Below are 14,048 nucleotides of genomic sequence, written 5' to 3'. Positions count from 1 at the left end.
TGGGCCAGTCATTCTTTCTCACCCCTGGGAAACAGGCAATGGCAAATCAGATCCAAAAAAATCTTGCCAGGAAAACTGTAGGGACTTGTCAAGGCCGGGCCAGGAGTAAAAAAAAAATTAACTCAAAGGGGGAGGGGAAAGAAAAAGGAAAAGGAAAGGAGAAGAAAAAGAAAGGAGGGGAAAGGAGAAGAAAAAGAAAGGAGAAGAAAAAGAAAGGAGGGGAAAGGGGAGGGAAAAGAAAATGCTAAAAATATTCCGTGCATCATCATATTATACTGATTCTTTATCTACTAGAAGGCTGCATCTGATAAAATGTTTAAAATTGAGCAAAAATAAAAGCTTGAAATGAAAAACTGAAAACAATGGGATACACCCAACATTTTATTATCCAACTTGGAACAGCTGGACTTTCTCTTGCTCCTTTAACTCTTCTCTACCATGGCCTCTTAAGTTTCTTCTTAATGTAGAGTATCTTTCCAACAGATTATGGGTGCAATGAAATACACACCTGATGCAATGCTTCCATGCAACTATCCTGTAGCAAGCAAATGTTTTTTAAAAAGAAAAAATATGGGACTGACGCACTGTATTGTTTGCTTAATGAAGTTTCCATTCTACATATACTTACTTAAGAATAAATCCCAGGACTGAATTGCGAGCCATATAACCCATTTCAGCAAAATCTGATTGAAGGTCTGCACGTCACAGTTTATGAAGATTACTTCTGCCCAGTTTGGGGGGAAATTTCTGTTGCAGGATATTACTTCTTGCCATGAAGTAAAACTTCTGTTTTTCTGAAGCAAAGGCAAAAAACAATATATAATCTGATCAATATTGTCCCTGAGAACAAATAGTTTCCTTTTACAAATAAAAGAGTGACTAATCAAAGAAGAGCTGTGTTTTAAAATAAAGAGTACCATGAGCTATATATGTCTCTTGAACTACTTTGACTTCTGCTATTACTTTTTAAGTTGTGAAACCAGAATTCCTTCCACTATCCCGCTTATATGAAGGGATACCTGTGTACATGCAAGCTTGTTTACAGCTTATGGGTGATCATCACAGACTCTTCCAGCAGTGTTCTTTGCAGCAGAGATTCAGGGGAAAACGAGATGAGACAGAATTTGTTCTGCAATTAAGCTCAGACTGCAGAATTTTCTCTTCTCCAAAGAGACGTTAGCCTGAAAGTTAGCTCTGGTGGCCACCTTCAGATCTGTCCCATCACGTTTGAATGCTTGTCATTCGCCGGACATTGAAAATGGGTGGGATCAGAATCCAAAGTGAACTGGCAAAGTTTAAGGACTCCCCGCCCACCATTTTGCCTCACAAAATGCAAAGGGGAAAAAAAACCTAGTAACAACCTTTCCTCCACAAAACGCAGTGCAAATGTCTGGTTTTGTTCATTCTGAAAGTCACAGATGCGGATAGTAGGTGACATGTGGTTCCCAAGCTGCTCTTTTTGAACTCATATATTTTAGAGAAAGGATCAGCAATCCACAGGCCCCATATGGTCCAATTTCATTTTTTGCAATCAAGGAAGCCCCCGCCTCCCAAGTTTGTATTGCCAAAATTTAGAGGAGAACCTCAAATTTTCAACAGGCTGATGATTATTGCCTTATATCTTTTATTGCCGCTGAAAGATTAATCACAGAAGTTTTGTAAACCTCTGCTGGGCTTAACCAACCGACCTAGAGCTTTAAAAAAGATAACCAGAATCACAAACCAACCAACCCCGACAAACGGCTTCAGCCCAACTGATTTCACTACAACACTGAAATCTCTTGCTGCATTTTGAAAGTGCAGCTTGATTAAGGAAGGGGGGGAGGGGAAATGCTTACCAAGTCTTTTTCATCCTTGGTTGGTGTCAAAAAGCTTAGCTTTTTATTTTATTATTATTATTTTAATATGTTTTTATATCTTTGAGTCACCATGTGCGAGGAGGCAGCAATACAAATTTTCAAAACAAAATAAAATGGCCAGAACTTAAACTGGGGACCAAATTCTAATACTTGAATTATAAGCAAGGTTAGTTGAAACTATATGATGGGAAAAAACCAATTGCAAGCCAGTCCAAGCCTTCCAAGAGACTTCTAACCTAAATCAGCCCATCTTAGGAGACTGCTCAAGGAGAAACACATTCTGGTTCCATATTTTTAGGAGGTGAAGAAAGCCAAAGAAAAGAAGAACTGTTCCTCAGAATGGTTTGACTGCTTTGGACTATTTCTCTGGTGGAGAATAGACTGGTCCCTCTTTAATAACCTCCAGGAAGTTGAAAACACTCAAGATAAAGGACAAATAAAGTTATCAATACAAATATAAAACATGGGCAATACATAGCATCACTAGAAGTCTCTCCAAAATATCTCTGTTGATATATTTAATTGAATCAAAAAATGTTCACATTCAATTCAGTATGTCAACTGAAATATTTTGGAGAGGCTTCCACATATTTTACATCTATATTGATGTTTTATATAAATATAAATATCATGCTTAAAAGATCGAAATATGTTTGGTGTCAATTGATTTTCTGATTACACTGTAAATTTTAAATGTGTCATTATGTGATTATGTGCCAACAACTCTTAGCAACCACACAGATACCATATAGATGCTTTGATTTTTCCTTATATTGTATGTGCCTTTATGAGTTATCAGATTCCAAGGAGATATAAGTCAGTAAGTATTCCTACATGGATTTTGTCCATGAAGATATTAGCTCTATTCAAGGTAGACTTTTAAAAACTTTTGAACAACAGCAAGTCCTAAAAATGCTTTAGTTATATTTTCATTTTAGTCTTGATTATATTTAGGAACGCATAACGAAAAGCAGCTGCTCTTCTCTATGTTTTTATTACAATTATTTTTATCGACATTTTATTGAATTCCCTGAGATTTTTTTATAATGGAACAAAGCATAGAATTATGAAAATAAACAAATTCTATTTCTAAATAGAAAATTCTGATGCTACCTAAGCAGAGTACTTCAATAGATACAAGTTAAAATTGGCAGCAGTTGAAATTCTTCTTTAAAAAGGCATGGAAAAACTTATCACTGGAGTAAAATATGACGTCACCCCAGAAATCAATGTGTGCTCTTTCATTTCCCTTTTATCTTAGAACAGCAGAAGCTTTTGGAAAAACCAATAAAAATATGTTTTTTCCTCCATTATGAAGGAAATGTCTTGTAATTTTGCAAGGAAACAACCTTGATCCAGCGTTCAAAATACAGAAAGTTCACGGCCAATTCTGATAATTTCTTCCCACTTTTCAAAATTACTTGGGAAATCTTATTCCCCAGACAAAAGGAAGAAAACAAAGACAACTTACAGTTTTTCTGGTTCAAAAGAAAATGCCCAACTTGCCACTTTTCTAAAGGGGGAAAATAAAACGCCACTAGGCAATACTGTCTCCAAAAGATAATAAACAGGCTACTCGGGTTTTTTAAAATCACTTCCCTACAGAATGTTCATTCTCCCATTGTGATTACAAGCAGTCAACAATTTAGCATTTTGTTATAGTTCAAAGTTATGGTGGCCCTGGAAGAAGTGATTTATCACCTGTGCTCACTCTTAAAGCCATCGTATCACCCTCATGGTCACATGATCACAATTTGAGGGCTTGGCAACCAACCAGCTTGCATTTAGAGCCGGTTTCAGCATCCTGTTGTGACCTGATCACAATGTGCCACCATTTTGCTGATTTCCAGCAAAAAAACACCCATTGGGGAAACTGAATTCACTTAACAACTGAATGATTTCCTTAATGACCGTGGTGATTCTCTTAAATCATAGACATTGTTGGGTCCAACTTGACTTGCAGTCGCATGTCTTATGATGCAAATTCTGGTCTCAGTTGTGATTGTAAAACGAGACCTACCCTAATGAGAAAGCTGAACGTTAATAAAAAGAAAATACAGGTAGTTCTCAACTTACAAGTTCATTTAGTGACCAAAGTTACAACAGCATTGAAAAAAATGACTTATGACCACTTTTCCCAATTACAAACTTTGTAGCAGCCCCAGCATCATGTGATCAAAATTAAGATGCTTCGCAACTGGTTCATGCTTATGACCATTGCAGCATCCCAGGGTCACCTTTTGCAACCTTTTGACAAGCAAAATCAATGGAAAAACCAGATTCACTTAACAACTATGGTACTAACAATCAGCTGCAGTGAAAAAAATGACCAGTCCTCTAACCCAGGGGTCCCTAAACCCCAGACCGCAGCCTAATACTGGGCCGTGGCCTATTTGCACCCGGGCTGTGGGCCAGAGTGCACATGCAGCTCAAGTCACACAAGCAACGGGCTGGCACACATGTGCATATGTGCAGCTCTAGTCACGTGAGTGGCAGGGTTGCATGTTTGTGCGTCCCAGTTCCTCCACTCCCCCCGGGCCGGGCCACCAAGCCGCAACGGTTGGGGACCGCTGTTCTAGCATCACAGCATCCCCCCCACAGCACATGTGACTGCAATCTAGATCCTCAGCCCATGATTATGATATTGCAAGGAGCTGCGGAGACATGATCGCCATTTGTGACCGTCCCTGCAAACGAAGTCAACATGGAAGCCAGCAGGGAAGGTCACAAGTCACTCCCAATACATCCTTCCTACTCTTTCTCCCACTCAAACATGGCTCCCCTGACCCTGACCCAGTCTCTCCCATCCCCAGCAGCACTCCCTAACGCCCCCCTGCTTTAAACTTGCATCACTTAGCGACAGCAAAATCCCAGTCCCAATTTATGATGTAAGCGGAGGAGTACCTGCATATTAAACATTTGCAAAATGGGAGTTCAAATTAATATATGGTACGGCTCTTTCTTCACAATGTTTTCTCACAATTACTTTACAAAGCAAGAGAGATATGAATGCTTTGGGTGCCCACCAATGGTTAGTATCTCTTTGTGTACTCCTCCCCTATCCCCCAAATTAGGGGGGGGGTGTCTAATTGGAGTTGATACTAATTAAGTATGTGGTGGAGGAAAATATGAGTAGAAGCAATAGTCGAAACAGAAACACACAAACATATACCCATTTTACACCATTTCTGACTCCCATCTCTCGGTCTGGAGAGTTAGGGAAACTAAACAATAAAGCTAATTCCTCTTTCCTTGTTTGGACCACCTGCCATGTGATGGTTCAGTTAAATGCAGCACAAGCATGGGGATAAACTGTGATTAATCTTGGCAGAGTCCCTTAATGGTCTGGGTTCAGATGGTATTCCAAGCCTAACCCATTGTGGCTTAGCAACTCTTCCAAGATTATTTAATGGAAGTTCAAAAATCTAAATACAGATCCCTACTGACATATCTAAGATTACTTTGATGGCTAGCCCTCAAAAAGCTAAGCAGAATTGGATTTAGTCAGTACTGGGGTGAAAAACCACCATAGAATCAATGCTGTAGGCATTGTGCAAAGTGGAAAGTCCAAAAATATTCCAGAAACAGGCAACGGCAAAGCCATTTATACTGTATAGCCATTTAATTTATACCGATGTCAAGAAAACTACACATCCATGAAATCATCAGAAGTTGAATTCAGCAGAAAAGGCTTTAGTTTTTAGAGTGTTGGGGTTTTTTTAAAACAGAATTATATTTAAAAACTACAGGTAGTCCTTGACTTATGACGACAATTGAGCCCAAAATTTATGTTGCTAAGTGAAACATTTGTTAAGTGAATGTGCTCCATTTTATGACCTTTCTTGCCCAGTTGCTAAGTGAATCACTGGATTTGTTAAAATGAGTCTAACTGTTGTTAAGCAAATCTGGCTTCCCCATTAACTTTGCTTGTCAGAAAGTCGCAAAATGGCATCACGCAACCCCAGGACACTGTAACTGTCATAAATATGAGTCATTTGCGATGCGTCTGAATTTTGATCACATGACCAAGACAACTACAACGGTTGTAAAATGCGAAAACTGGCTATAAGTCACGTTTTTCAGTGTCGTTGTATGGTCACTAAAGGAACTGCTGTTAAGTGAAAGACTACCTATAGTTATTCTATGATTGATTACTGTTCATGCTTATTTTTATACAACTTTTGTTTGTATATAGTTTGTCATACAGTCAGCCAGATGTTTATACTGGATTTGGTATTTTTATCCACCTATCAAGTCCTTCCTAAGAACCCGAGATAGAAAGAGGTTGATGTTTTATGGGGCTAGAGGCATTGTCACAGAATGTAAGCTATCCTGGGTAAAGCTGCCTTTTGCAATTGACTGGTGGTGATTTTGTTAATGCTAATGTCTATACAAGTAGTGCTCCAATTGTTTGGGGATTGCACCCCAAGGCGCCTATTGCTGTTGGTGCTACTATTAACACTACTATTACTATTATCATCATCCTAAAAATGAATCCATTACAGGATGATGATTCTTCACTGAAGGTTACAGATGGTTATCTAACATACTAGTCCAATACAAGTTAGTAGAAGAGGATTTCCAACATTTAAGTCTAGTCCTCAAAAGCAACCGTTTAAAGTTACAGCGGCACAGGGGAAAAAAAAAAAGAGCTTACATCTGTTCCTCAGACTTATGACCATCGCCGCATCCCCTGGTCATGTGACCAAAATTGGGGTGCTCGGCAACTGGCATGCATTTATGACTGTTGCGGTGTCCCTGGGTCATATATTCACCATCTGTGATCTTCCCAATCAGCTTCTGACAAAGTCAATGGATTTACGTAATCATTGAATTTGCTTAACAACCGTAGAAAAAAAGACCTTGCTTGGCAACAGAAGTTCTAGACTTAATTTTGGTTGTAAGTTGAGGATTAGCTGTATATAGTGATAGATATATCAGTAATTAACTAGTTAACCAATAGGATAGAAAAAGGTTGTACAGAAGAACTTGCAAAGTTCTTACATCATTAAGACTTCTTCACACCCATCACTTCTGCCTCACAAACACAACATCAGCCTGTCCAGCTGTCACTTTATGCTCTTGGCAGTGATTTCTGCCAATCTCTGGACATATTTCCAGTGAAGAAGGCATTGTTTTATTAGCTACTTAGGCAAAGCACACACCATTAATGGAGTTTTTATCTCTCTATTTCCCTGACAAAACAGAACCAGCCAGTCTGACTCTGTTATTATCATTAAGATTTTTTTTCCCCTCTATTCACTATCTTGAATCCAAACAACATCTGGAATTACAGCTATCCTCGAGAGGGAAAGGGGAAAAAAATATTGCATTTGCTTAGAGGGAACAAAACTTGTATTCTTTTTCACATAAACAAATGATTAGATAAACATGTTTCCTGCTGGCTAGCTAGATTTTTAATGAAACTCTTATTTCCCTTTTAGCTTTTGATAAGAGTCTCAAAATATGCTGTCTTTTTTGTCCTCCTTTCAAAACAGAGAGATAAATATAATACTTCCGTCTTCAACACCAACATTACAGACAGAAGTGTTTGAGAGGGAGGAGTTAAAAGCCTTTGAACGCTGACTAGCATGTCAGGGAGTTTAATAAAAGGAAATTAAAGAGCCCTTTACTGAAATGTTATTATTAATGTGTACCCTGGCGCCAGGCGTCTTTCTCATCAATGTAGCTAGTATGCATGACCCTCCTTAACAGACAGCTGTCTCCGGTGTCATTTCTATCAAAATCAAACCTCAGGGCCTCTGTAGAATCAATACAGAATAGAGAAGCTATGCATGCAGCTAACCACACTCAACTAGAAATCGTGGGTGTACTTAAAAACCAATCCTGTTTTCTAAGAAAGAGCAGCCAGAACAGGCACACATGTATGCAGGTATGTATGTATGCATGAAATTTATTCACCGCCATCTCATTTTGAAGCAATTCTGAGCAGCTTACAGCCTAAAACTGAATTGAGAAGAAGGCAATCAGAACCATGGCATCAAGACAAACCCACCAATTCCAGGCACGCTGTATCCCATTCCATATGACTTACAAGGAAGACAGGCTTTACTACAAATCCTAAACTTAGAGGAACTCACTCCTTCAAAGGAAAGCTATTTCAGAGTGTGGCATTGAAGCACCTCAGCTTCTTCTTCTTTGGAAAGAAAAAATTAAAATCCTTCCACCTGAGAATTCCTCCATGGTCACTCAGCTATACCAGGACAAATTGATCAAACATTTCAAGGTGCTTTAAGTTGAAGCAGGTTTAGAAAGCCACGCCACGGTGGAACATATTTTGTGATCCATTGTTTGGTGGGAAAACCTGCAGCCTGATTTGCAGGTTATCTCCATTCAAACACAAGGTCCAGTATTTAGAGCACTGTGCTGGTGTCCTCAATGACAGGCTATGTAATCTGTCACTGGATGTTTGAAGGCTGACTTCTACTGTCCTACCTTAGATGGAAGCTGTTTTAAAGAGTCCAAGAGCTACACACGAAGCAATAAACGTAACCAGAAAGGAATTTTCATTCTATATACAGGTAGTCCTCGACTTACGACCACAATTGAGCCCAAATTTTCTGTGGTTAAGCAAAACATTTAAGTGAATTTTGCCCCATTTCATGACCCTTTTTGCCAGTTGTTAAGTAAACCACAGCAGTTACTAAGTTAGTAACACGTTTTTCATTGAGCAAATCTGGCCTCCCCATTGACTTCCTGCTCGTAAGCAGGCTGCACAAAGTGACCACATGACCCCGAGACACTGCAACTGTCATAAATACGAGTCAGTTGCCAAAATGTCACAATTTTCATCATGAGGACGCTGCAATGGTCGTAAGTGTGAAAAATGGTCGTAAGTCACTTTTTCCCATGCTGTTGTAACTTTGAACGGTCACTAAATGAACTGTTGTAAATCGAGGACTACTGCAGTTTGCAGCCCTGGGCTGCACGAATCTGCCTCACCATTAAAATGTTACCTGCTTCTCCGCATTAGTGCCACCATCTTTCTTCCAAAAGGAAGGATATACAATATAGGAATCCATAATGTGGTTTCTTTGGTTTTGGAGTATTGTTGCAGCCCAATCCTTCTCAGGTCTGAACTATGGTCGATAGCTTAATATGTTTTGTAACTTTAGACGCTTATTCAGCATCAGGGTTAAGCAAAACCACAGCTTTCATATAGTAAAACTCTGCCTGTAAAATCGGTCAATGAGTAAATTAGCTTAAAGGACAGAGCTGGGCCACAGTCGTCCTGTGAATTTTCTGGCTAGATAGGCATCTGACTCTCGGTCACTCAAATCCAGCACTTATCCTTACTAATATAATGATCTAATAATGTAATCTTAAACATACTGACTCAGAAATACACCCACCAAGTCCAAGTAGGTATTTTCTCAGGCAAATGGTGTAAAATTGCAGTTTTAATTTACTTATACAGGTAGTCCTCAAAAATTGAGCTTAACATTACTAAGGCAGTTGTTAAGTGAATTTTGCCCCGCTTACCTGTCTTGCCACAGTTGTTAAGTGAATCATTGAAGTTCTTTAATTTGTAACATGGTTGTTAAGTGAATCTGGCTTCTCCACTGACTTTGCTTGTCGGAAGGTCGCAAAAGGCGATCACATAACCTGAGACACCGCAACTGTCCTAAATACATGCCAGTTGCCAAATGTCTGAATTTTGATCACATGATTAATGGGATCCTGCAATAATCATAAGTGTGAAAAATGGTCCTACGTCGTTTTTCTAAAGTGCCACTGTAACTTCAAACAATCATTAAACAAATGGTTGTAAGGTTGTAATATGAACAAATGATCTGAAAATCAACTGTATTGTGAGAGACAGCATATGTATTTCTCAGAACTCTCCAAGTGAACAGAAAGTACATTCCGACAAGCAGGATTCAGTAACTCACCTGATGGGAAAATCTAACTCAGAAAATCCTTTTTTTTTTTACGGAGCTCTGCAAAATGTTCCCTGGGAAGGGGATTAGCATTTGACATAATAGTCCTCTGATGTTCACAAATGTTTGGTTCAAATTAAAATCATTTAGAGCTATTTCTCGGCTGACAGGTTTCTTTCAAAGTAGACCTCTAAAATCCAACCATGCAGTTATACACAAATGTTGTTCAGAGTACTAGCTCCCAATTTAAATACTCCTTAACTATAACAGAGTATGGAACTCCATAGAAGTCAGTGTTTTGAAAATTTATCACCTTATTTAGGATGATGCATAAAGAAAGAAAAACCTGAGAAATCAATCTCTAAATCTGAGCCCACGCATATAAGAGTATTTATTTTGAGAGAGTATTTATTTTGCTTATTCTGTTTCAACTCTACCTTTATAATAGATAGTCAAGATCTATACACACACACACACACTTTTAATTTATTTATTTTCATCCTGCCTTTATTTTTATAAATGAGGGGGCGAACATATTTAATACTACTTCGTCCTCCTCCTCCTATTTTCCCACCATAACAAACTTATGAGGTGGGTTGAGCCGAGAGAGAGAATGACTGGCCCCAAGTCTCCCAGCTGTGCTTTTAAACCTAAGGTGGAATTAGAAGGCAGAGTTTCACGGATTCTAGTCTTAACCACTTGACAAAACTGGCTCCTGTCATTTATGAATGTATGCCAGTGGCCCCCAACCTTTTGGGCTCCCGGGCCTGGTTCCGTGGAAAGAGGTTTTTCCGTGGACCGGAAGGGACGTGGTTTTGCATGCTGCCTGCATCTTGCGGATAGGGTTTTGTTGTTTGCATGGGCTGGTTTCTGGCATGCCACAGATCGGTGTTGGTCCATGGACCCTGATGTCTGCCATTTTTCTTTTCCTTCTTGCTTTATAACTTTATTTTTTTTCTTTCTGATTTCTGAATTCATTAACAAAAACAAAAATAAAAGTTTTAAAAGGCAACTAACAGCAGCTAGCAGCAGGATAGCAAACGGTATATAGAAAATTAAAAACAACACTGAACACTGAAATAAATTAACAGTTAAGAGCCTGGTGGGACAGATGCCTCTTTGCAGATTTTCTCAACAGTGTATCTATATAGAAGACCACTGTGCTACAAAAATGATCCGTGAACAATTATGGCATCTTCAAAATTATGGCACTTCTGCAGATCTAAGCAGAAAAGATATGAACTCTCTCAGACAGTTAGACTGAGTCATTTAGAGCTTCTATTCCAAGAACTTAAGTTTGTGTCAATTACCACCCACAGGTAGTCCTCGACTTACAACCACAATTGAGCCCAATATTTCTGTTGCTAAGTGAGATGACATGACCATGAAGATGCTGCAACAGTCATGTGAGAAATGGTCATCGTCCTTTTTTCAGTGCCGCTGTAACTTTGAACAGTCACTAAATGATTGTTTGTAAGTCTAAGAGTAGTACTGTAGTACCAACTGATGTGTAGTAGAAATCTGTCAGTACAAGCACAATGTGATATCTGCACCTTTTCTTGACAAGAAAGCCGTCATGAACCAATCACAATTTTTAGACATACATAGGGTATTTTGCAGGATGTAACTAGGTAACTGACTAATTGTAACCAAAATCCAATTGTCTTCATGAATGGCTTCCATTGGCACTTAATTATGCATACGCATTGCTCACATCATTTGTAAATCCAGAAGATGAAGGAGCATTCTCCCACTGTGGACCTGTACTTTCACAAGACTGCAACCAGCTGTTGAACCTCAATTCCCTGAGGTTGAATATCCTATTTACCCCCAGCATCTCCATATTGTTTGTATTTAATTAAGGAATGTTCTCCTTCATCCAACTCATTATAGAATTTAAGCAACATTCAAGGATTCTTGGTGTTTCCTTGGAATTTAATGACCAAGAGAGTTGCAGAACTGGGTGTAATAACCATCATGGTGGCATTTTACTCCAAAGCTCCAAAGGACCTCCCCGGAGTTTTATAGAGATGTTGAACCACACAGAAGTATCCTACTGGTGTTAGAATGTCGTCTGGAGTCCTAGGAGGGGGAAACTGCTTCTCAGAGGGCAAACAGGCAGCAGAGTTTGGAATGTGTGGTAGGCTAGAAGCAAAGGCAACTCCCCCTAGTAGTTCACAAAATATAGTTCTAGGGTTAACTAAAATGTTTATATTGTGCAGGTAAGTTCTTTTAGTCTGGTATGATTCTGTCTGTGGGCAAACAATAATAAAGAAGCTACCCAGAAATAATTCCATGTGTCGCCCTTGGTTTGTGGACGCGACAATATTAGACATTGCAGGCCAATGACCTAAGTGCTCAAAAACAGTCCCTTGGTGCTGACATGAGCAGATAGGAAAAACAGTGTCCCTATGATTCAGAAGGATGACTTGACTGATGGTATTAAAAACTCCTCTTTAGTTGCTACCAATGTCCCAGTATGGTATATCCCACTACTCTCCTACATGTGTTCTGCAACTCCCCCCCTCCTGCCTCCCGATCCACTTATATTCTTAGCTTTTTTCCCCGCTTGTCCTTTCTCCATTATATCCAGAACAAAACAACCCCATCTTGAACCATTTTAACCAACGCTTCCCTTCTTCAGAATTGCCAATCTAGTTGCAAATCTAAAAGTAACCAGGCAGTGACCTCTCCAGGACAACTGTAACACAAAAGGCGTTCTCTTTTACATCACCACCTTCACATGCAAAGGTTGGATCCAGTGAGAAGGCTTTTTTTCATACTAACCAAGGCACATGGTCAAAATAGCCAAAATGTTGCATCCTTTTCAGACACATGTTTGCTGAGTTTATAGTTGGGTTCAATACTTGCAAACACAATAGCAAGAACAGCACTAAGGAAAAAGGACCACTATTCAGAACTATCAACCCAACCAACTTTGTTGAATTAGTTTGAATAGCTGTTTGCCTCACCATAAAAAAGGATCAGGTCTAATCTAAACCTTTGGATAAAGGACGGTATGGTTTGTTTTTGTTTTCTTACAGGAAGATCTGCTCTGCAAAATAGCCCTCAAGATCTGACACTTCAGAGGAGAGCTAAACAATATTAAGGTCCAAATCTGGATTATGAAGTTTTTATGGACGTTGCCAACATTACCTTCAGAGTTTTCGGCAAAGAGTCGTCTATATTGTTTTTATTTTAAAAGTCAAATAGATCACATCAAGTAGATCAGACTTCAGGTCAAATGTTCAAATTAATACCAGAATGTTTTTTATATTGCAAATTATTTGGTTGCAGAAATAATTTTAAAACGTCCGCAAGAATCATTGTTTCTTCTGTAAAAGGGAAGTCTTTAAAGGAAAATAAAAAAGAGGTGGAAGACATATGTACATCTTACAAGCAAGCCTTTCCCCCACCTCATTTCAGCCTTTCCAATCAATTCTGAGGTACCTGCCATTCACTTTTAATAGCATACGCTCAGATTCTAAATCTGCTCAGAGGATTAAACTGAATAAACATACTATAAAGAGAGCCAAGGGTTCCAGACATAATACAACTGACTGCTACAACAGACTGAAGTGGGAAGAAAGTGCACGCACAGCACAAAAAAAGTTTAGCAAATCTCTTTAGAGCCTCTACGGCTCTACACATTTTAGTTGCTCAGCATCAGCCTCCGCAGAGAGCTAGAAAGCTGTGTTGAAACTTGATCTCATGACTCATTTTTATAGCTATCATTCAGACAAGGCCTTCAGGCCTGTTCTCACCATCAATTCAGCTCTGTGGAAGCAAAATTAACCAACGTCAATACAATAACATGTTTGTATTTGCAAAAAAGGATGCCTCAGCACACTTTTAGTCTGCTTGTAGCTTCTACACTGCTCTGCAGTTCTGCCATACAATATAGCAGTTATTAGAGCCAAAGCTATGAGTAAGAGAAAAGGACCCTCTCCATGTCAAAAATGGGATCCAATGTTTAGTCTTAGTTTAAAACAACAAAATACAGTACCGTAATCACATTTGCAACACAAAATACAGTACAGCAGAGGATATATTTTAACTACCGTGCTGTACCTTCTCAATACATGGCTCCGGATAGTGACTGCTTTAGATTTCTTTGTAAAACACTTTGAAGGCCTTTTCTGAATAACTCAAATATCTTTTAAAAAATATTAACGAAATTAATTTTTAAAAAAATCTACTCTACCCTAAGAATTCTACAATCGATTTCTTTCTACACAGAAATTTAAAAAGATTTTTGACTTGCTACTGTCCAGAAAATAACAAATAT

General features: G+C 38.9%; 1 protein-coding gene across 3 annotated transcripts in view; it reads right to left on the bottom strand.

Moving 5' to 3' along the window:
- The window catches only part of ACVR1 (activin A receptor type 1), an 89,687-nt gene that overhangs the window by 63,192 nt on the left and 12,447 nt on the right, over nt 1–14,048 (bottom strand). For 2 of the 3 annotated variants that reach the window (XM_087920176.1, XM_087920178.1), the window contains one exon: nt 629–794. The exons of the other annotated variant lie outside the window; for it this stretch is intronic. In XM_087920176.1, coding sequence (XP_087776302.1) covers nt 629–672 — 44 coding nt within the window. In that variant the 5' untranslated portion in view covers nt 673–794. The remainder of the gene's footprint in view (nt 1–628; nt 795–14,048) is intronic. 3 annotated transcript variants of the gene reach the window in all.

The sequence above is a fragment of the Pseudonaja textilis genome, chromosome 1 (assembly GCF_049901715.1).
Source record: "Pseudonaja textilis isolate UNSWEBS1 chromosome 1, rPseTex1.2, whole genome shotgun sequence".
Taxonomy (NCBI): Eukaryota; Metazoa; Chordata; class Lepidosauria; order Squamata; family Elapidae; genus Pseudonaja; species Pseudonaja textilis.
Note: the sequence above shows the minus strand (reverse complement) of the source record. Positions and strands in the feature narration are given on the sequence as shown.